The sequence below is a fragment of the Pecten maximus genome, unplaced genomic scaffold, assembly GCF_902652985.1.
Source record: "Pecten maximus unplaced genomic scaffold, xPecMax1.1, whole genome shotgun sequence".
In the NCBI taxonomy this organism is placed as follows: Eukaryota; Metazoa; Mollusca; class Bivalvia; order Pectinida; family Pectinidae; genus Pecten; species Pecten maximus.
In genome coordinates, this window is record NW_022982675.1 from 1 (window position 1) to 25,161 (window position 25,161).

A 25,161-nucleotide genomic window follows, 5' to 3' on the forward strand; every position below is an offset into this window, starting at 1 on the left:
AAAGGGGTTTTTTTGATTTTTTTTAGTTATTATTATTTTTATTTTTTTTTTTAGTATTTTTTATTTAATATTAAATTTCAGCTCTTTTGGACGATGGTTTCTACCGAGCCCCTGCCCCACAGTACCAGTATACCCCACAGCTGGCTTACTACGAGACCGAGGGATCAAGATCCAGTAAAAAGCGTAAACATTTAGACATTTATTAAATTCATCAAAAATCATCAAGCTATCTGTATGACCCTACCAATTGTTTTGGTTTACAGAGAAATACTGTTCAGAAGAATATTTTGTGAGGAATATCTGTGAAAGAGTTCGTTTACGTGATACTTATCATTCATTAATGAAAGTGTGATGTACAATGCAGAATTGTTTGATTTTGTATATTTTTTGAGACTTTAATGAGTGCTATGAAGGAATATCAAATATGATACTTTACAGTATGCTAACCAAACACCTTTTTCAGAGGGCTCGGAATTGTAGGGAGCCAACCTGTTACATAAATATTCAGTTTAAACAAAACATCTGGATTGGACAGGTTATATGAACAGTATAAATATTGGTTAAAAGTGCCTATGGTTGTGCAGAGCTTTGATAGACAATCAAAATTATTGTTATGTTGTATTTTTGAAATTTTTGAAATGTGCTTTTAAAAGAAAATAGCTTTATAAATATATGACATACCCTTTTACTAGACCATGATCTGCCATTATAGCATCTTTAAATGAAAACATCAAGGCTATTTCACACAAATCCCTATCTACAGACTCCATGTATGCATCTACGAGGAAAATAATGGTGGATGAAAGTAATTTGATAATCTGACATAATACTCCTGTCAAGCAGTATTATGAAAAGGCTGCATTATCATGTGTTTGTTAGGTAGTCCAAAATCATAGTGTGCATAATATTGTGTAAATAAGTCAGTATTTACTACATTCCATTTGATCAGCGAAAACATTATAGCTAGTTTACCAAATTATATATTTAAATCAAAATAAGAAAGTTGTTGTTTACGTGTTGTATTTGGAAAAGAATAGCATTGAATCAAACAAGAAAGTTTGTTGACATGTTGTATTTGAAGAGAGACCTGTTTTAATTAATGAATGGCACTAACAGAGAAGCTCTGGGAAATGAGTCGCACTGGTAGTTGGTGGTGTTTGTAAGTAGAGAAACAATCATTTTGTGTACATATACTTTATATATATGCATATATATGTTACACATATTCCATAAAATGTTTTTTTTATATATACATACTATATTTTTCTAGCATTTAATTCTTCATTAATTAAATTGTATATTTAGTATAAAAAATTGTAGTGCTTTATACAGCATCTAAAGTACTTGTGGAATCTTTTTCATAAGTAAATATATATATTACACATGTATATAAATTGTCATAGTTATAGGGTGAACTCCTCAGAATGATTATATCATATAGTAATGACGTCATCCATTAAAATGTAATGAGATATTTCATTAAGATATTGTGAAAAGATTGCATTTTGATGCCACAATCCATTACAATACAAGATATTCCATTAAAATTTAAGATTTTCCATTAAAACAATATATTCCATTAAAACATGGGTGATATGTTGTATTGAAATATGGTGATATTTTCCATTTTCAAGGATATTATCTGTTAAAAACCTAATGATATATTCAATTATAGATGTGATGATATATTTGTTATAGTATTATGTTTTGCAGCATTTTAATATAACAAAATATTCCATTGAAATGTGATAAAATTCTGCATTTAAACATTAAGATCCTCCATTTGATAGCATGAGGTATTGCAGTTTATAACAAGAGACATCCCATTAGAGTGGTGGAACATTCCATTAAAACGTGATAAGATATTCTATTAAAATCTGACATTCCATTATATTGTTATACGATATTCATTTTGATATATTTTAGTTTAAAGTCACAGACTAATTGGAGGTAATTTGACAATACATGATTACAATGTAGAATACCTGCCATCATTTTGTGGACATGACATTGTGTTGTTAAGGTCGGGAGATGTTACACTGTATGGCAGCGAAGAAATATTTCACTTTTTGTAGAGAATGCTGTATAAATTGTTGGCAATTCAACTTACATGTATTTTCATGTAATTATGTGAACATTTGCTCACAATTAATATGTAATAGGTAGATTAATAAATTTGATATTATACATATTTTTGAAGTTGAGTTGTTTGTCAAAGTTTTTCTGTAATCCCTCCCCTATGAACCCCCACTGAGATGTGAGATTCTAGAGAGATTCTAGAGAGATTCTAGATGTTGTCTAAAACAATGTTTCTTACCACTTGGATGATTGAGGTCAATGCCACCCATGAACTCAACTAACATGGCACAAGAAAATACAGAAAGTTCTTTTTCAGACATAACACATAAAAATGAAATGGAAAAATGAACAAAACCTTTTGCATTGACCAATTATTGTAGAAGGGATCCCAGGGGCGATGTTGGTACCCAACCATTGAATGATTATTAGTGGGTATAGGCAAGTTTGATCTTTTTTCTATTTTCCCCATCGCCCATCTTTTTCTTCATCTTTTGAAGACGGGTTAAACCTACACATATGTAATCTGAAAAAAAATCAATCGAAACTTTCTGAGGAAATAAAAACTAAAATCAATGAATTCAAATATTGCCACGTGCCCTGTCGACCATTTTGTTTACACAATCATGTTTGAAAAAATGTATCAATTTCTTCTCAAAAAACTGTAAAATTTAAAAGATGGCCTCCATGTCAGCATTTTTTTTTTCACTGATCAGAATCAAAATTGAATGGGCACAACTAGGGTCCAAGAGAGGCAACAAATTAAGTTTCGGAAATATGTCACTGAACTTCAGCGAAATAGTAAGAAAAATTTCAAAATCCAAGATGGCTACCTGTAGGCAATTCTGTTTTCAAAGCCACTCACAACATTGAATGGGCACCACTAGGGACCAGGGAACCTGGATTATTGAACTTTGAGAAAAAAACCTTCCAGTAATTGCCAAGACAAAGCAATAACAAGGTTTGTCTACCAATGATTGACCTAAGCGTAACAAGGCAATTTGAATAGTCCATTATCTGGTGACGGCCATCTTACAGTGGGTTAAAATGAAGTTTGACAATTATAGGAATAACTGTAACAGTTCAAATTATTTTGGGAATTTAATCCTTTTTGGGAATTTTATACTTCGGCCAAAGAAAAAAAATATGATATTCTTTTTAAAATTCCATACAAAATTTACACATTTCAAAAAATATTGTTCTCCTATACTAGTTTATCTTCTTCAAAACCCCAATACTTATAATCTACAATAGACCCCCTCCTGATACTGGTGTCATACCATAACAAGGACACAATATTATACAGTATTGTAGTTTATTGATACACTAGTCTCTTTTATTGTCGAAATACAGTGCAACCCATACACTGACCTATGAATGGTCATTGGGACCATGCATCAGACGCTGAAGTATGTATGCTGAAACATATATTGTTAGGTATTCCCATTACTGTAAAGGTATCATTAGAAGGGAGGTATTCCCACTAACTGTAAAGGTATCATTAGAAGGGAGGGTATTCCACTACTGTAATAAGGTATCATTAGAAAGGGAGGTATTCCCACTACTGTAAAGGTATCATTAGAAGGGAGGTATTCCCATACTGTAAAGGTTATCATTAGAAGGGAGGTATTCCCACTACTGTAAAGGTACATTAGAAGGGAGGTATTCCCACTACTGTAAAGGTATCATTAGAAGGGAGGTATTCCCACTACTGTAAAGGTATCATTAGAAGGGAGGTATTCCCACTACTGTAAAGGTATCATTAGAAGGGAGGTATTCCCACTACTGTAAAGGTATCATTAGAAGGGAGGTATTCCCACTACTGTAAAGGTATCATTAGAAGGGAGGTATTCCCACTACTGTACAGGTATCATTAGAAGGGAGGTATTCCCACTACTGTAAAGGTATCAGTAGAAGGGAGGTATTCCCACTACTGTAAAGGTATCATTAGAAGGGAGGTATTCCCACTACTGTAAAGGTATCATTAGAAGGGAGGTATTCCCACTACTGTACAGGTATCATTAGAAGGGAGGTATTCCCACTACTGTAAAGGTATCATTAGAAGGGAGGTATTCCCACTACTGTAAAGGTATCATTAGAAGGGAGGTATTCCCACTACTGTAAAGGTATCATTAGAAGGGAGGTATTCCCACTACTGTAAAGGTATCATTAGAAGGGAGGTATTCCCACTACTGTACAGGTATCATTAGAAGGGAGGTATTCCCACTACTGTAAAGGTATCATTAGAAGGGAGGTATTCCCACTACTGTAAAGGTATCATTAGAAGGGAGGTATTCCCACTACTGTAAAGGTATCATTAGAAGGGAGGTATTCCCACTACTGTACAGGTAGTCATTAGAAGGGAGGTATTCCCACTACTGTACAGGTATCATTAGAAGGGAGGTATTCCCACTACTGTAAAGGTATCATTAGAAGGGAGGTATTCCCACTACTGTAAGGTATCATTAGAAGGGAGGTATTCCCACTACTGTAAAGGTATCATTAGAAGGGAGGTATTCCCACTACTGTAAAGGTATCATTAGAAGGGAGGTATTCCCACTACTGTAAAGGTATCATTAGAAGGGAGGTATTCCCACTACTGTAAAGGTATCATTAGAAGGGAGGTATTCCCACTACTGTACAGGTATCATTAGAAGGGAGGTATTCCCACTACTGTAAAGGTATCATTAGAAGGGAGGTATTCCCACTACTGTAAAGGTATCATTAGAAGGGAGGTATTCCCACTACTGTACAGGTATCATTAGAAGGGAGGTATTCCCACTACTGTAAAGGTATCATTAGAAGGGAGGTATTCCCACTACTGTAAAGGTATCATTAGAAGGGAGGTATTCCCACTACTGTAAAGGTATCATTAGAAGGGAGGTATTCCCACTACTGTACAGGTATCATTAGAAGGGAGGTATTCCCACTACTGTAAAGGTATCATTAGAAGGGAGGTATTCCCACTACTGTAAAGGTATCATTAGAAGGGAGGTATTCCCACTACTGTAAAGGTATCATTAGAAGGGAGGTATTCCCACTACTGTAAAGGTATCATTAGAAGGGAGGTATTCCCACTACTGTAAAGGTATCATTAGAAGGGAGGTATTCCCACTACTGTACAGGTATCATTAGAAGGGAGGTATTCCCACTACTGTACAGGTATCATTAGAAGGGAGGTATTCCCACTACTGTAAAGGTATCATTAGAAGGGAGGTATTCCCACTACTGTAAAGGTATCATTAGAAGGGAGGTATTCCCACTACTGTAAAGGTATCATTAGAAGGGAGGTATTCCCACTACTGTAAAGGTATCATTAGAAGGGAGGTATTCCCACTACTGTACAGGTATCATTAGAAGGGAGGTATTCCCACTACTGTAAAGGTATCATTAGAAGGGAGGTATTCCCACTACTGTAAAGGTATCATTAGAAGGGAGGTATTCCCACTACTGTAAAGGTATCATTAGAAGGGAGGTATTCCCACTACTGTAAAGGTATCATTAGAAGGGAGGTATTCCCACTACTGTAAAGGTATCATTAGAAGGGAGGTATTCCCACTACTGTAAAGGTATCATTAGAAGGGAGGTATTCCCACTACTGTAAAGGTATCATTAGAAGGGAGGTATTCCCACTACTGTAAAGGTATCATTAGAAGGGAGGTATTCCCACTACTGTACAGGTATCATTAGAAGGGAGGTATTCCCACTACTGTAAAGGTATCATTAGAAGGGAGGTATTCCCACTACTGTAAAGGTATCATTAGAAGGGAGGTATTCCCACTACTGTAAAGGTATCATTAGAAGGGAGGTATTCCCACTACTGTAAAGGTATCATTAGAAGGGAGGTATTCCCACTACTGTAAAGGTATCATTAGAAGGGAGGTATTCCCACTACTGTAAAGGTATCATTAGAAGGGAGGTATTCCCACTACTGTAAAGGTATCATTAGAAGGGAGGTATTCCCACTACTGTACAGGTATCATTAGAAGGGAGGTATTCCCACTACTGTAAAGGTATCATTAGAAGGGAGGTATTCCCACTACTGTAAGGTATCATTAGAAGGGAGGTATTCCCACTACTGTACAGGTGTCATTAGAAGGGAGGTATTCCCACTACTGTAAAGGTATCATTAGAAGGGAGGTATTCCCACTACTGTACAGGCGTCATTAGAAGGGAGGTATTCCCACTACTGTAAAGGTATCATTAGAAGGGAGGTATTCCCACTACTGTAAAGGTATCATTAGAAGGGAGGTATTCCCACTACTGTACAGGTATCATTAGAAGGGAGGTATTCCCACTACTGTAAAGGTATCATTAGAAGGGAGGTATTCCCACTACTGTAAAGGTATCATTAGAAGGGAGGTATTCCCACTACTGTAAAGGTATCATTAGAAGGGAGGTATTCCCACTACTGTAAAGGTATCATTAGAAGGGAGGTATTCCCATACTGTAAAGGTATCATTAGAAGGGAGGTATTCCCACTACTGTAAAGGTATCATTAGAAGGGAGGTATTCCCACTACTGTAAAGGTATCATTAGAAGGGAGGTATTCCCACTACTGTAAAGGTATCATTAGAAGGGAGGTATTCCCACTACTGTAAAGGTATCATTAGAAGGGAGGTATTCCCACTACTGTAAAGGTATCATTAGAAGGGAGGTATTCCCACTACTGTAAAGGTATCATTAGAAGGGAGGTATTCCCACTACTGTAAAGGTATCATTAGAAGGGAGGTATTCCCACTACTGTAAAGGTATCATTAGAAGGGAGGTATTCCCACTACTGTAAAGGTATCATTAGAAGGGAGGTATTCCCACTACTGTAAAGGTATCATTAGAAGGGAGGTATTCCCACTACTGTAAAGGTATCATTAGAAGGGAGGTATTCCCACTACTGTAAAGGTATCATTAGAAGGGAGGTATTCCCACTACTGTAAAGGTATCATTAGAAGGGAGGTATTCCCACTACTGTAAAGGTATCATTAGAAGGGAGGTATTCCCACTACTGTAAAGGTATCATTAGAAGGGAGGTATTCCCACTACTGTAAAGGTATCATTAGAAGGGAGGTATTCCCACTACTGTAAAGGTATCATTAGAAGGGAGGAATGGTGGTATCTGAACTCAGCTGGGTGAAGATTACTTCAGCTAGCTAAGGTCTCTGGCTATTTCTTGGTTTTGACACCAACCGACTATGCACCAGTCATAAGTTTCTCGTCGTGTAAGAATCCTCTGATAGTGTTAGAGAAGGTGAAGATCGGAGCACAGGACTTGAGAATTAGTTACAGTCTACATGTATTTGGACCTTCCCTAATGTGTATAGCACATTTTTAGACGTTTTGGGAGGCTAGATTGAAATTCGATAAAAAAATTACACCTGTATATAATGAACACCGGGGGTTGGAGGTCATCACAAGGACATGAACACTAATATTCAGATGAGAGTGAATCAAAACTTTCACTCCAATGTCAGTAACTATTACTTTGTAGATAAACCTGAAGTGATGCCCACAAATAGAATATCATGAATGTGTTACGTAGTTGTGTTCCTGGGTTAGAGCACAATTCTACCTTTCACGCTCACAAAAGAATTTCAGATAAATTCAGGTCAACATTAGATCAGTATGTTAAATACCGGACATATATGATTAAAGAGAGTCAGACTGTAACTTAATTTAAGATATAGAACCATGACACCCCCCATCATTTTGTGTGAAGGTGTCACTGCTAGAATGGTAAGTTTGCTTGCTCACTGGGTGAGCTGGGAAGTCTCTGAAACCGACCTTTATTGGAAACGGCAACATGCTACAAACTGTACATTGGACCTCGTGCACCTTCCCTTTCAATTGTACGTCAGCTTGACTACGATGAACATCTTCGAGTACTGTGTTGACTTCAGGACCATGTATTGACACCACTTATATCCGAAGATCTTAAAATCCGACGGCCCAATAATCCGAAAATGGGTGTGAAAAAATGATCAAGAACTGTAAGCTTCCTACCAAGTACGTTTTTCGTACCGAATCGTGTAACAATCTTTAGCAGAAAATGACCTGTGGATGTAATTACTGCTTATAAAATTCTATAACATTTACAATACTTCGGGACGAAAAGTCGAAATTAAATGTTTGTTAATTTTGGTCTTCTCGGGCGAAAAGACGAAATCTAAAAACCTTAATTTTCGTGTTTTCGGGGCGAAAAGACAAAATGGCACAACCCAGCCACCGTTAATTAGCCATAGCAAAGGTTATACAAGTGGCCCATCATATCATTTGTAACGAACCCATGTGGTTCATTCATATCATTCAACCACCCCATCAACCCCATGGCATAGATACACCAGGTCTAGGAAAAATCCAGGGTCATTTTGAGACTTCTCTCCATGTAGTAGTTGGTGACTACCTCACTGAACAACATATCTAAAGCAATTAGGATAAAGTGTCTTGCTCAAGGACACAACAACAACATCACAGCTAATAAAGAGACTTATAAATAATTCAGGGACAGAGTCTATCCCTACTCTTATAGACCCAAACACTGGTCATATATCTGTCGATGATAAAGACAAGTCAAATTTATTAAATGAATATTTTTGTAGTATTACTAATATTGATGATAATAATAGTGAAGTGCCTGTCTTAGAGCCAAAAACTAACAGCTCTTTAAATTCCTTATTAGTTACTTCTAATGAAATTTGTGATGTTTTAAAAAATTTAAAGCTTGGAAAAGCCTCAGGTAAAGATGGTATAAGTCATCATATGCTTAAATACACAGCATATACAGTTTGTAAACCCCTTGAACTTCTTTTTAATTTTTCTTTATCTACTTGTATTTTTCTAAATATATGGAAAATAGCTAAAGTTATGCCCCTCTTTAAAAAAGGAGATAGGCATTCTATATCAAATTATCGTCCCATATCTCTTCTCTCTACTGTTGGGAAAATGTTAGAAAGGGTTATTTTTAAGCACTTGTATAATTATTTTTTTGAAAATGCATTATTTTATCGGTTTCAAGCAGGATTTATGCCTGGAAATTCAGCAGTATACCAACTAATTGAAATTTATCATAACATTTGTCAAAATCTAGAAGAAAAGAAACATACTTGTATGATTTTCTGTGACATTTCGAAAGCCTTTGACAGAGTCTGGCACAAAGGTCTCCTAACAAAGTTAAATTCATATGGTATTTCAGGTAACCTCTTGTCCTGGATAGAAAACTATTTATGTAACAGACAACAAAAAGTATATATTAACAGTTCATCTTCTGATGCTGGTATGATAATGGCTGGAGTTCCCCAGGGCTCAATTCTAGGACCTCTTCTTTTTTTAATATATATTAATGACATAGCTGATGAACTTGAGTCAACAGCACGTTTATTTGCTGATGACACTTCTCTTATAAAGTCGTCTTCTTCATGCCGAGAAATTGAATTAGTTTTAAACAGAGATTTAGAAAAATTAAATCAGTGGGCAAAAACTTGGCTTGTTTCTTTTAATCCTAATAAAACTGAGATAATTTTTATATCAAACTCCGACAATATTGAAGAAAATCTTGATTTAATTTTTGATGGAACCTTTTTAAATTTTAGTAGTTTACATAGACATCTTGGAGTAATATTTAATTCAAATGCTAAATGGTCTGACCACATTGATGAGATATACAAATCAGTAATGAAAAAAATAAATGTTTTAAGGAAAATTAAATATATGTTAAAGCGTGATGCTCTTTTAAGAATTTATAAGTCATTTATTTTACCTGTTCTGGAATATGCATGTGAGGTTTGGGGCGGATGCTCTCAAGCTGACTCAGAAAAGTTAGAGCGGGCTCAGCTTGAAGCAGCTAGAATAATAACTGGTCTACCATCTTATACAAGAAAAGAATTTTTATATTTGAAACATCTTTGGAACCACTTTCAGACAGAAGAGCTAAAAGAAATCTTCAATTACTTTATAAAATAAAAATAATATGACTCCAAGTTATCTATCTAACTTATTACCTCCTTCAGTGGGAAATAATAACCCTTACCCTTTAAGAAATAAGGACAATTTCAGAATTCCAAATTACAGACTCTCTTCTACAATAAACTCCTTCTTTCCCTCTACCTTAAGAAACTGGAACAATTTAGACGACAATGTTAAATCCATTTCTCTTTCTTCTTTCAAACTAGCTCTCTCTCAACCTATTTCTACTAGTCTGCCTTGCTACTATAATTATGGTGAAAGAAAGTTTAATATAATACATACAAAATTAAGATATAAGTGTAGTTCTCTTAAGGATGATCTTTTTCGTGTAAATTTGGCAGAGGACTCTATTTGTGTAAACTGTGGTAACATTTGTGAAAATGTGCATCATTTCTTTTTTGAATGTCCAATATATGCTACTGCTCGTGCTGAAATGTTCCAATATTTTAATGATTTAAATATACATGTAAATTTAAATTTGTTATTATATGGTAATGAAAACTTGGCTTTGGAAGTAAATAGTTATGTATTTGGATATGTGCAGTCTTTCATAAAGTCCAGCAGAAGATTTTGAATATATATACTTGTATCTCTTTATTATGTAAATGTATATTGTATGTTAAATTATCCATTTTTCCTCCTAATTGTTACATGATTTACTATATATTATACCTATGTCATTACTTGTAAATATTAACATGTTGAGTGGAGAAGGCTTCATAAGTTGTAATAACTTGTGCCTAATCCTATTGTTCTTGTTTAGACAATAAAATATGTTTAAAGTCAAAGTCAACATCACAGACCGAGCCGTTTCTCAGCTCCCCGAGAGGGAGACTGGATTAAGAAGGTCCCGGGTTAGTGTGTGCCTTTCTTGTTTAGCTTTTAAACAGCAGTAAATGAGGTAATCTTTAGGTTTTTATGGTAAGACATACACAAATTCGTTCAACACATATCATATATAAAGTTGATGGCGTGCCAAAGTGTGAAATAATACACAAAATACGTAAGGGAACAAGATATTGACCGTAAAGTCACTTCTTTTGTCCGTATAAGATAGAATATTGAATGATTAAACTTAGTGGTAATAAAGACACCTTTTACATAATGGCAAAAGAACTTCCACCAGTAAGATAGTTTTTTTTATATGAAAATGTAATCCGAGTCGCATCTTTGCAAAATATCATGGCAAGCTTTTACCGATATGTAACATTTTCTAACATTTAGTAGGGCCTGTGAGAAAACGAAATTAATACTTTGGGTTAGTACTTAAAAGTTTTGTGCATTTTTTAGACATAAGGAAAGTATTTTGCCATTATGTGACACGATCATATGTCTTTACACGTACTTAAAGTTACCAAATGATTTTAACGTAAAATAAAATTATCACATCTTACACTTAGGATCAAATCATTAGAAGTTAAGGTAAAACACATAATGGCAAAACGATATTTGTCCTTCAGTTAAAATATTTTCAATTAGGAAAATATTTGAAATATATTTTTTACACTTAACGTTAGGCATAAAATTGTTTATGGTAGAGGTAAAGCATTGTTTGTATCAAATGGATAGAAAAGTCTGGATCGTTAGGGCTAGAAATGCAACATTTTTGATAAAAAATAGCAATACAAATATTTGAAATATTTTTCGAAGTCTGTCGTGGTACTGTTTGCCAACTGAGCGTCGAACCCTTTCTGTCAACCTTACGAACAAACACGGAAGGTTCCGATATAATATACCTTATGTAATTACATGGTACCTATCCGAGAGTTTCCGATATACTGTATCTACGACGCCATTGTTGTTTACAAGCGGCGTGAAAGCACATGCCACTGTCAGTCGATCAGTCAAAACGTGTTGAGACACAGGACTAGGAACCAGACTGGGACTTTAAGGTATTTTTTACGATTTAACTGATTTTATTAGATCAAACGACGATTGAACATGGCATCTTTGTACGAAGGGAATCAAATTATTAGAGAATTTGTTCTGGGTCTTGCTTACCGTTACCAAAATATCAGTTTGTGCTAACGCACTGTCAGTATAAGTCTGTCGACGGTTTTCTGATATAAAACGTACACGAATCTTGAAAATCCCAAACAATTGCTTATACTGTATGGCTGTAGTTTTTTATAGGCCAATATGTTCATAATTTTTTTTATATTTAACGTACTGGTAATTCAACTGTTCAATTGATTTTAGACAAGTGCTTTCCAGAACATTCCAGAAACATCCCTTCAAATGAACTAGTGATCATGAGACTTTAGGCCTACTAGATTTAGCTTGTTACATTTGTATAAGGGAGGACCTGATGGGACAAGGGGGCCCTGATATAGACTTGGCTAGAGATCCTGCTAGCTAAAGAAGACATTAAGTAAAAACCAACAGGGCCACATATAGTAGCCTTACTATAGATAGCTTGTCAAAATCGGGAGTAGTTCAACCAGATAGCAAGTCAAACAAGCTTAAGCTAGAGAGCCAGATAAACTAGAGAATCAGTTAGTGCGATGGAGGGTGTAATTTTGTTTTACTTACGATATTTGTAGACTTTGTTGTCAGATTATGGTACATTTTGGAAGTAAACACCTTGTTTAGGTTCATGTTTTCACTCTATTCAGTCATGTCACACCTACACATACAAACTGAGAAGAAAAACTGTGTTACAAATTTTCATTGTAGTACTTCTTCTAATCTAATGCATATATTTTGTTTGAAGTTGTGACACCATTTCCAATACTCATCATGCCTTTGATTGAAGAGATAACTGAAGATGAGCCGGTTTTAGTTGAGAAACCAAAACGAGTTCAGATTGAAGTTGTAGAAAAGGGGTCTTCAGATGTGGTGGGACCACCACTGGTAGAGAACCAAAATGGAGACCAACAGAATGGAAAGGAGTCCGATGAGGATGCTGATGGTAATCAATCACCAACATTTTACCATGAAATTTCGCATAGATATTTTCAACAGTATAAACTGTAAGAAAACTAGATATATATACAAGGTTGCTGTGACCAGAATTAAATTTGATGTGTTGGACTATTGTCATTTTTTACTTGTATAATATATATAATTCATAATTATGTAGCATTGCAACTTTCAAATTTCCTGCAGTTTTCAAAAGTAGTAACTATATTGATAAGCCTATGTCTGTACTACAAATATACTTTTCATGGAAATAACACAGACATGGCAGATTTAATTTGGTTGACTGTCATTGACTTCACAATTTATCCAACTATATGGTATTTTGGATAGTTGCTGCAATAACTTACCTGTGATTCATCTGTTTTCTTATCAAAAAGAAAAAGACAAGGAAGATGAAAATGAAGGTCACAAGGAAGATACCGGAGATGGAGATAAGACAAAGGATGAGAAGACAGTCAGCCAAGACGATCCATCAAAAACTAAAACGAAGAATGACTGGCCAAGGTATTACACTATGTCACATATAGACATTAATCTGTATGGGTGGCAAATATTTCTTTTTCTAAAATTACAATGATACTTCCAAGTGTTTTGTTTCCAATTTGGAAAACCATGTGTGGTTGTTTCATTCCTACCAAATCCTTCTTCAAGTTCAACATATATACCGGTAATGTAAAAGAATTGTAAGAAAGAAATCATTTTTTGTGTGACTCCATCAGGATTTCCCAGACGAAGGAATTTGTTTTTGTTCACTCCATCAGGATTTCCCAGGTGAAGGAATTTGTTTTTGTTTACTCTATTACCGGTATTACTGATTATTTACGCGAAGGCGCAAAGTGACTTATTTCTTTTTGTTTACTTTCAGATTGACTAAGGCATTTTTGAAGCAGCATTGTAAGGATTTGAAGCTGTATCTCACCCCAGCTTTAAATGATGTTTTATACCTTCACTACAAAGGTAAGACTGCCAATTATCTTTATGTCATATTTTCACTGTTGATCAGTCAAAATTTAAGTAATAAGAAAAGTGATAAGTTTTATTGTAGGAGATGTTAATAGTGGTACCCGATGATCACACTGCTGTACATGAAGTCATACTGATTAAAGTGGCACCTGGAATGTAACTCAGTCTTGTAGCTATAGACAGAAATTAAATGATCAAGTTGAGGAGATTTTAAAACATTCCCGTTATTTCATCATTATATCAATCCAAATTCTCCTTTGTGTGGTCAACTCTACCTGCTGTGTCAATAGATATCTGTTATTATAATCTGTATTTTGAAGATTTGTGGTCTGCAGTTTGTCACACAGAAATGTTCTAAAGGAAAGATTATTTTTGTGGTTAACATCATATGGTACCAAGATATAAGTACAATTTTTTCCTGTCGAGTGCCCTGACATAACCATGATACCCCAGATTAATTTCAGTCTTATTACACTTGTTTAGTTGTCAGATTACTTTGTTCTGTCAAAAATCATTAATCTACCTGTGTCTGTATAACGTTTTTATCCTTTTGTATGACTTGTGTTTGCTGGTTAAGTGTTAGCCATGCAAGATTTAGATTATGACAAAACCGATGAAAACTAGATACTTGCCTGGTAATTATTTATAAGTTTGTTACATTCGATTATTCCCACAACTGTGTTAAATGTTATAACCCTCTTTACCTTATGTAACCTGTCACATACCTGCTGAAATGTAAAGATACAATGTTATATTGTTACCTAACAGGTATCTTTGAGATTGAGGCTCTTGAGGAGTACACAGGCCTCAAGTGTCTATGGTTGGAAGTAAATGGGATCAAGAAGATTCAGAATCTGGAGAACCAGGTGAATTTGCGCTGTCTGTTCCTCCAACAGAACCTGATAGACCGTCTGGAGAACCTGGAGCCACTACAGCAACTGGATACCTTAAACGTCAGTCACAATGTCATCCGCAAGATACAGAACCTTGGTATGTTTTACAGGTTAAAATGGGTACATATTTAGTACATTGTACAAGATTACAGAGTTAGATATATTTAGTACATTGTACAAGATTACAGAGTTAGATATATTTAGTACATTGTACAAGATTACACATAAGATATAATTAGTACATTGTACAAGATTACACAGCTATATATAATTAGTACATTGTACAAGATTAAACAGCTATATATAATTAGTACACTGTACAAGATTATATAGATAGATTATACAAGGTTACAGAGCTAGATATAATTTATACATTGTAAAGATTAAACAGCTATTTATATTTAGTACATTGTACAAGATTGCACAGCTAGATATAAATAGTACAATCTATAACTTAATTACACAGCTAGATATAGCTAGATAGAATAAGAGCAATTTTCCTGTTACCAGTGCCAGTCATAAAGGACCTTGTAAGACTTACAGGTTAACACACAGCTATTGTGGATATGTTTAGTACATTATATCATTTAACACTGTCATTGGTGGAATACTGTACCTTGGTACAAAATTCAATTAAGCTTTTATGTATTTATTTGTGATCTGACTCATTCTTTTAATAAAGCACAGAGTTGGGTTTGTCATAAGTCGTTGATGACATGAAGCTAACAGTTTTGTGATATTTACTGTTTAAAATTGTTTTTAGGTGAGTTTGTATAAGTAAAAGACAACAAATTTAAGATTCTTATTACAAGTTAGAAATACTCAACAATTAACTATGATGTGTTCAGTGATAATATAGTAACATTAAACATGTCTTCTCCAGCATGTCTGCCTGTCCTCAACACTCTGAATATATCCCACAACAAACTGAGCTCCGTCGAGTCCCTGGAACACTTGACCGAGTGTGAAAGTCTCAGTGTCCTCGATCTGTCCCACAATTCCATTGAAGACCCTGCTGCTATCAACGTCTTTGAGAAAATGAAGTCCTTGGTTAGTGCTTGATGTATTTTATTAACATTAAAGTTGCAATTTATGCTGAAGTTAGTTTTCTTAAATGTATCTTTTCCTAGCTTATATACCTGGTTTACATATTTAATGTTTAGACAATATTGATAACTCGGATGATAAACAATCTGGTAAGCTGCCTCAAACGATAAAAATAAGGTTCATATTTAATCGTTAGTTTTGTTTGTTTACCTATTGATTAAATACATTAGGTATTAAGCTAACCATGATTTTTATGGAGGCGTTTACGCCTGCCATATTACAATCACCTACGAGTTGTGACGTCACAATCTCTCACTTTCATTTTCGTTATATTTCCTTTCACAGTTCATTTTGTAGTTTCTTTCGGTTCATATATGATGTAGTTGAACTATATATACATTTATGAAAACTATCAAGACTACAAATAAAGTGCTATTACATGAAAAAAGGTATATTCAGTATAAATTTCTCTTCGGCGGAAGCCCGGAATTTGAGACCTCTGGTAGTAGTTTCTGTAACTAGGGGTAATGATTCGCTTATAATTAGTTCCAAGTATGAGGCACGTCATTGTAGTCCGTCATTCAAAGTAGATATGCACAGAAATGTATTAACTATGCTGATAATGTTTTGAACATTTCAGGAACTATTTTGAATAAACAATAAGAATAATGTCTTGTAAATATCTACACCTGCATCGATTTTTGCAAATCTATATTGAAAATACTGTTTGAAGGGAGATAACTGCGAGATTCTGACGTTACCTTACAGAGGACACTTGTTTAACTACTAGAAATAAAGATGGCATAACAACCAAGCGCAAACAAATTCCCGATTTTCATAATACCCTCCAGGTTTTGGCTAACAACATTTCTTTTGTTTACAACTTGGTAGTTTGTTCACGAGATTTTATGAGATTTAGTCCGATATTTAGCGATCACGTGTTCCGTCTGTTTACCTGTCAAAATGGAGGCACGTGGACACGGGCTTCACACGAAGCATCAAACTGATGTTTGTCGCTAGAAATTAATATCTATCAACATGAATTAAAGGCAAGTTGCTTAAAAAGTTTAAATCTGTTTGTTGACCCACTGAAATAAGTGTTTGATTATTTAGGACGAAACTGTTTACGATAAGTTGTTCAAGCCTGGCCAGACCACAAAATCACAATATCTACTGCGATTATAGTCCGAATTTTCTGAAGATCTTGCTATATACTATATGCAAACTTTAATCAGCTTTAAGGCGATATCAACCCCAGAACCCTTCGGATTACTGCGATAACTGATCGAAGTCCCTGTGTTTCAAATCCATGAATCGGTAGACCTACGTGATGGCGTGATGGAATTCGATCGTTTATTTTTTAAAACTAAGAAAACTGGCACATATCTGTCGTGGTGGTCATTTGTGCTGTACCTTCCCCGACAGAGACAATATACAGAATCTGGATTTCTGTGATAAGGTTTACTGCAGTAGCTACTCGCACTCGTAATATATATGAAAATGCTAAATTATTATTGAACCAGCTTGTCTTATTTATATCAGAGACCTATATATAGGTCTCTGTTTATATACATGTATTATTCAGCTCGCGATTCAACCTTTTCAAATGTTTTCATGTAATATATATATACATTTGTATGCACCAAGCTGTGAAATGTTTGTATTACATAGAATATTTAAACAATACAAAGTAATTGTAGATTAACAAAATGTATACCAATTGCATTTTAACCTATTAGTACAACTTTTTGTTGTTTTCATGTAATATAACTTTTTGTTGTTTTCATGTAAAATGATAAATACATGTATATCTATTGGCAATCAATATCAAATCCATATAATATAAGACTTTCTCAAATATCAATAATAATATTCCTCATAACTTTCAAAATAAATCTATTTTGCTTTTGAAATTTAAATAAAAATGTTTGATTTTCATGTCGCGAACATATCCCTTAAAATAATCATCAATCTCCTTATTGGTCTCCAGAAAGTGTGAAAATAAATGAAACTTTTTTGTCAATAATTCTATTTATTATGAATTCATGTATAACCATTTAGGTTTTTTCCAATGTTGACCTTTAAAACTATATATATATACAAGCAACAATCTGTGGGATGTCAAATATGGAAGGCTATAGCTGTTTCAGGATAAATTGCCAAAAATGCTTATAAGTACTGTTTCTTATCACTGATCACATATATTGGTTTTCGACTATTATGTGTTATTGCTACTTAAGTGTGAATTTTTTCGGCTTAAGTGATAATGTATTTCTTTGTACTTATGTGCAACAGACATCGCGAGAGTTTAATTCTCGTACATATAATATTGACTCCTACAAAAAGAAGTTGAGTGATCATGAGTGGTTGACCTACGTACGAGAGGCATTTTATCAAATCTCATATTGACCATACTGATTGCTCATGATCATATTTCATTCGGCCTAGTAAACTCTAGAAAAAACATCTTAATTTATGAAAGTAGCTAACTCATTTAATGTATGTGTAAAAATTAAGTATATATATATATCGTACAAAACATCAAACTTCTAATATGGTAGATATGAAACATACATTTAGGCTGACTGCCTGATAATATAATACAATTTGTACAGAGTTTACAATCCTTTGACATTCAGCTCATAATATACACCATTATAATTTGATCTGTCGTCATGCGTCGGTCTTCTTCTTAGACCAAGATATCGCAGAATGGTGTACAAAAGGTTCTTAAGCTGTTTTATCAAAATTGTTAATTTCATGGCCCCCTATGTGTCGCATTCTCCCTGGGGAGAGGATACATTTTACTATAGTTTATATAGGAAACTCATCACACATATTTTAGCATAATTTGTTTCATTTTCATTGGAAATTGGTTAGCACGTGGTTAGGGCAAACTTTTCTCAATGACATATTGTCAGAGAATGTCAAGGCCAACGACTTGTTATGGGTTCGAATGTCAAAAATAAAAATCTCAAATTGATTATTTTTTTCATTTCATATGAAAGAACATAGTCCACTGAAACAGAATGTGCATATTTTATTGTCATCAGATAAAAATAAGGCAGAAAGATATGGCACTTGGAAAAGAATCATAAAGCTATTTTCTCCAGCCAAAATTAAAAAATAATCCAAAATTGCAGAATAAAGGTTTCTGCTCTTTTATCTATATACACATGAAGGCTTGATGTTTGGCGCATCGATAACGTATGGCTGGCTACAAATGTTATACTTATATTTGACCTTGACCTTCATTCAAGGTAACGGGGGTCAAATTATGAAAAAAATTCAAAGTTCTTTCAAAATGATTAATTTGGGTCACATTTTAAAGAATCGGCCCTTTTAAAGGTGTGTGCAATGTATCAAGGTCAAATAATCAAAATGACGCAGATATGGCACTTTTAAAAAGAAATTCCTACCAAAATGAAAAAATGACCCAAAACTGCACATACACATGAAGGCTGGATATTTGGCAAACAGATACATGTAACATGTGTGACTGGCTACAAATATTGAGTTTATCTCTCTGACCTTGACCTTCATTCACATTTTAAAGAACCGGCTCTTATGAAGGTGTGTGCGAAGTTTCAAGGGCAAATTATTAAAAATGATGCAGACATGCCCTTTAAAGAATGTTTTCTTGCCAAAATTAAAAATTATCCATAAATTGCAATTCAATTGTTGGCTCAAAAGGGGTGTCCAGCAAGATTATGGAGTTGGGATCTGTTTGGTTTCACAGATAAAACAAGAGGCCCAGAGGACCTGTATCGCTCACCTGGTTTTATGAGATATGAAACAAGAATGATGCTTAAGTTTATTTGTCGCTGGTATTTCTATGTCAATATATCATAAGCATTTTATATGGGTACATGTACATTGGTTTATTGTTATTCTAAAAATGTCAGACCTATTTTGGTCCCATCCTTCAGCCCCCGGGAGGTTAACCCCAACATTCGTACAATTTTGAATACCCACCCCATAACCATGCTACCATACAAATGTAGGGTTTACACCAAATTGTGCAATTAATCCATGAAATGAAATTGACTTTGGGTACAACCCCATAGGGATTGCTACCACACCAATGTGAGTTATATCCATAACTTAGTTTCAGAGAAACCAATTGACCCCTTTTGACCCTGCCCCCCAGAGGTCAACCCCACCATTTTTACAATTTTGAATCCCTACCCAAAATGATGCTACCAGTCAAGTATGAGCTCTATCGATTGCTTAGTTTCAGAGAAGTTATTTATGTCAATTAAGCCAAATTGACCAAGAGATGAACACAATCCTGATGTAAAAATAGGCCCAGGGTTCTTTCCCCACCCCAAGGGACTTATACAATCATATTGAATTGATATCAAATATGAAAGTTTTCTTCAATATTTTGCATGTAAAACGCTGTATATTTATATACAGTACCTATAGCTACTAGGCTATTATCTACATCTTGGTGGTAAATTAAAAAGCAACAAATCACAAATCACAGTTTATTGTTAATATTGACATTGGATCTATTAAAATAGATGGAATTGATATCTAATTTTAAAATAATTGTCCTTAACAAATGAGGTCTTTGTTGAAAAAAAAGTGTAATAACTTTTAAAAGCCGTCAATCTAATTTGGTATTATTCTAAGATCAAAATAGAAAGGAATAAACAATTTTGTTTACAAGATATTGAAAGACATTGCACACTTTCAACAAAAAAAGTAGCAGACACTCCCTGTATTTTCAATACATATCGTGTATTGTTATAACTTATCGAAATGCATATCATATTGTTTCGACATTTCTAATACCCAGGCCTATAAAATATAAGTTTGTTTTAAACACATAAATGCAAATTTTGAACTACTTAAGTATAAAAGATGGTTTAAAGTATGAATGTTAATGACATGTACCTAAGTAGAAGTTGATTTGAAAAAATTTAAAATGTTTGACTTTTTAAGTAAAGGTTTGATTGAAATAAGAAATGTTTAACTACTTTTAGAAGTAGGTTTGAAACCTTAAGATGGTTAAAACCATTATGTATATCGGAACAGTCTAAACCATTACATTCATCAGGACTGTGAAAACCATTATGTCCGGTTGGTTTGACACACTTAAGTGGAAATGTTTAGTCATGTTGATATCAGTTTAATTTGTATTCTTGCTTTATTTCACATATCTCCTTTTACATCTGACTAACGCCTCCTACAGTACTTTCAGTACTTTGATTTTAATTACACACAGGGCTAGCAACTGTTGTCATTTTTTTTCCATTTTCATGTTAAGAAATTAATTCATCAATTAATTAAGTTTCTGATAGGACTTATTTAAGGCAAATGTTTCTGTTAAATCACAGATGAAATTCTTTTTCTTTTTTTTTTTAGTGTAAAATTGATTTTCATGTTTTTAATTGTTGTTCAACAGAAAGTTTTGAACTTGATGGGAAATGGAATTATCAGGAACATCAAGAACTACAGAAAGACCTGCATTGTTAAAATGGTAAGTATGGTGTAAACTCCTCACTCTAATCACTTTATTAGTGTTAGTCTGATTACCTGTTAGTGTTAACATTACGTGCCTCTTGGAGTATCCATTTATCCATTTCAATCTATTCTTAACTCATTTACACGTAATAATAACCAGTGTATCATCTTGTTTCTTTGTCTGAATAGAAAAACCTGACCTATTTGGATGACCGACCAGTTTTCCCCAAAGACAGAGCTTGTGCGGAGGCATGGTAGGTCTTTAATGTGAGATAAAGGATGGAAATGTAGGCTTTCATGTCTAAACATCATTGTAATTATGCTGTAACATGTGTTATGAAACACTAGAAGGATGTCACAGTCGTTTTCTTGACTCTTACAGCTTACCAAAACTCAAAAGGCCAGAATATAAACTGATAGGCCATACTTTGTTTAGGGTTGTGTTATATATATTTTGTGCCATGGGCCATAGTTTGAACCATTTTGTTTTCCAAAGCTGTATATTGACTTTCACAGACCAGACTATCTGTTAGTGGTTTTGCCTGTTTATATTTTGACTATCAGGGTCCAGGTTTGGGACTAGTGCTTTGCCTGTTTGTATTTTTAACCATCTGGGACTAGGTTTTGAACCAGCCTGTATGTTTTGACATTCAGGGACCAGACTTTGAACCAAAAGGTTGTGTTCAGTTTCAGGGACCAGACTTTGAACCAGCTGGTTGTACCTGTATATTTTGACCTTCAGGGACCAGACTTTGAACCAGCTGGTTGTACCTGTGTATTTTGACCTTCAGGGACCATGTTTTTAACCAGCTGGTTATTCCTGTGTATTTTGACCCTTAGAGACCATGCTTTTAACCAGCTGGTTGTACCTGTGTATTTTAACCCTGAGAGACCAGACTTTGAACCAGCTGGTTTTGTCTGTGTATTTTGACCTTCAGGGACCAGATTTTGAACCAGCTGGTTTTGCAAGTGTATTTTGACCCTCAGAGACCAGACCTTGAACTAGCTGGTTTTACCTGTGTATTTTGACCCTCAGAGAGCAGGCTTTGAACCAAATGGTGAACTGGCTTGTTTAATCAACTTTAGATAATATCTTTTGATGTGGACCTCAATTTTCTGGAATGCACTATTTCAGTTCCTTTGATGTAGGGTGTTGGTAATATGATTGACACCGTGTTGTATTACAGGGACAGAGGTGGTGTGGAGGCTGAGCGTGAGGAGAGGGAGATGTGGATAAACAGGGATAGAAAGAAGATCAAAGACAGTGTTGATGGTGAGAACACAGAAGTTGATATATATTTAACAATCTGATTAATGCCCCACTGAGGGGACTATAAGTTTACACTTAGTCTCTCAATAGTACTGTATACAAATGGCACTGACCTTCAAACCAACCAAACTCCAGATAATTAAAAAAAATAACTCATCGGGGTGATGGGGGATGTTAATGAAGTGATACCTTTTATGTTTAACCAACACCCCTGTGTTTTCATGGATGACTAACAGGTCGTTGTGGTAGAAGTTGAACTGCACATAAAAACAGACAGTCGAAGTAGTTTTTTTTTTTTTTAAATGACAAATTAATATACCTACATTTTATAGATGTACCTCCGTATTAATGGTATACTGCGGTCTGTACATATACAATATATCTCCTGATGTAGACCGGATTAAAGTTTGGTGGTTAGGTGGGTTTATCTATGTGAGCCACCTCTCACTTACGTTTTATTGAGTCATATCAGTTTCCTGTCTGCATTTCAGCCATGTTGGGTATGCGTAAGCGAGGGGAAGCCAAACGAATCCAGAGGGAACGTGATGCAGCTGGGCTGGAAGGAAAGGTGGATGTAGACAGTGTTGATTGGCTGACAGGCACCTACAGACTAGAGGGCAGCACTGAGGTGTTACGACAGAAGGTAAATATCAATGATGGCTACTTCAGGAACTCGAAATGGTTTTATTTTTATGTATAAAAAATTTCTTAAGACAAACAAACTTGACATGAACCTCTGCCTATTAGAAAGTTAATTAAAATCCCAACATCGACTCAAACAGATATATTAAAACTGTATTTCACATATATCAAGTTATTTCCTCTTGTCCTGTTGAATTCATTATAAGCGAGCTATACTGTATTATAGACAAGAGTGATCACTTCCGACAATATAATGTGTGGTTTGGTAATGTCCTATTAGCACAGCAAGGTCATTTAAGGACAGATGAAAGAAGTAATGAAGTACCCTGACAGCACGTGTTATTCTGTATGTATTTTGTATATGTCATCAATGAAAACAGCTATTGTCAGGTTTCAACATTCTATCAATACTCCCCAACAGAATAAAGGGAAAATCAACTATTCTTTTATGACTAATATCAAAGAGATACAGCTTAATAAATACATATATCATGTGTTTCATTCAAAGGAGGAAGATGATGAAGAAGGTGAAAAAGAAGACGACGAAGGCGATAAGGAGGAAGATGATGATAATGATGGAGAAATCCCAGTAATATGTGGAAAACCTCCGATGTCAGAAACAGGGATCTTCTCTACTGAAAGTGAGTATGCCTTTTGTGAAGTGTCACAAAGGAAAAAATCCCCAACAATATAGCATAACATATATCTTTATCTATAAATCACAATATGTTTACTCCCCTTCCAGCCACTTCCTTTTATGGTAATATACATATATGTTTGTACCTTTTACAGAATCCAAGTCTGATGGCGGAAGTACACGTCTTTTTATCACAGAGGATAAAGGTAAGACTATGATAACAAAACCCATTGTTTAACATGGTGTAGAAGTCATCCCCTATTTGTTGAACATGTTTTAAGTTTAGTATACTAGTAGTGTTATATAAATCTGTTACCAGTAGAAGTACTGTATACCAGTAGTGTGATATAAATCTGTCATAAGTAGAAGTACTGTATACTAGTAGTGTGATATAAATCTGTTACCAGTAGAAGTACTGTATACTAGTAGTGTGATATAAATCTGTTACCAGTAGAAGTACTGTATACTAGTAGTGTGATATAAATCTGTTACCAGTAGAAGTACCGTGTACTAGTAGTGTGATATAAATCTGTTACCAGTAGAAGTACTGTATACCAGTAGTGTGATATAAATCTGTTACCAGTAGAAGTACTGTATACTAGAAGTGTGATATAAATCTGTTACCAGTATAAGTACTGTATACCAGTAGTGTGATATAAATCTCTCACCAGTAGAAGTACTGTATACCAGTAGTGTGATATAAATCTGTTACCAGTAGAAGTACTGTATACTAGTAGTGTTATATAAATCTGTTACCAGTAGAAGTACCGTATACTAGTAGTGTTATATAAATCTGTTACCAGTAGAAGTACTGTATACCAGTAGTGTGATATAAATCTGTCACCAGTAGAAGTACTGTATACTAGTAGTGTGATATAAATCTGTTACCAGTAGAAGTACCGTGTACTAGTAGTGTGATATAAATCTGTTACCAGTAGAAGTACCGTATACTAGAAGTGTGATATAAATCTGTTACCAGTAGAAGTACTGTATACTAGTAGTGTGATATAAATCTGTTACCAGTAGAAGTACTGTATACTAGTAGTGTGATATAAATCTGTTACCAGTAGAAGTACTGTGTACTAGTAGTGTGATATAAATCTGTCACCAGTGAAGTACTGTATACTAGAAGTGTGATATAAATCTGTTACCAGTAGAAGTACTGTATACTAGTAGTGTGATATAAATCTGTTACCAGTAGAAGTACTGTATACCAGTAGTGTGATATAAATCTGTCACCAGTAGAAGTACTGTATACTAGTAGTGTGATATAATCTGTTTAC

At 34.6% G+C, this 25,161-nt stretch overlaps 1 protein-coding gene across 1 annotated transcript; it reads left to right on the forward strand.

Annotated features, from left to right (window-relative positions):
• The first annotated feature begins 12,771 nt into the window (after window positions 1-12,771).
• Window positions 12,772-24,427, forward strand: LOC117320729 (dynein assembly factor 1, axonemal-like). The gene is made up of 11 exons (XM_033875239.1): window positions 12,772-12,943; window positions 13,332-13,458; window positions 13,820-13,911; window positions 14,686-14,907; window positions 15,694-15,860; window positions 21,271-21,345; window positions 21,519-21,583; window positions 22,517-22,602; window positions 23,091-23,242; window positions 23,750-23,882; window positions 24,034-24,427. The coding sequence occupies exons 1-11, from the start codon at window positions 12,772-12,774 to the stop codon at window positions 24,114-24,116; spliced, it is 1,374 nt and encodes a 457-aa protein (XP_033731130.1). The 3' UTR covers window positions 24,117-24,427.
• The last annotated feature ends 734 nt before the right edge of the window (window positions 24,428-25,161 follow it).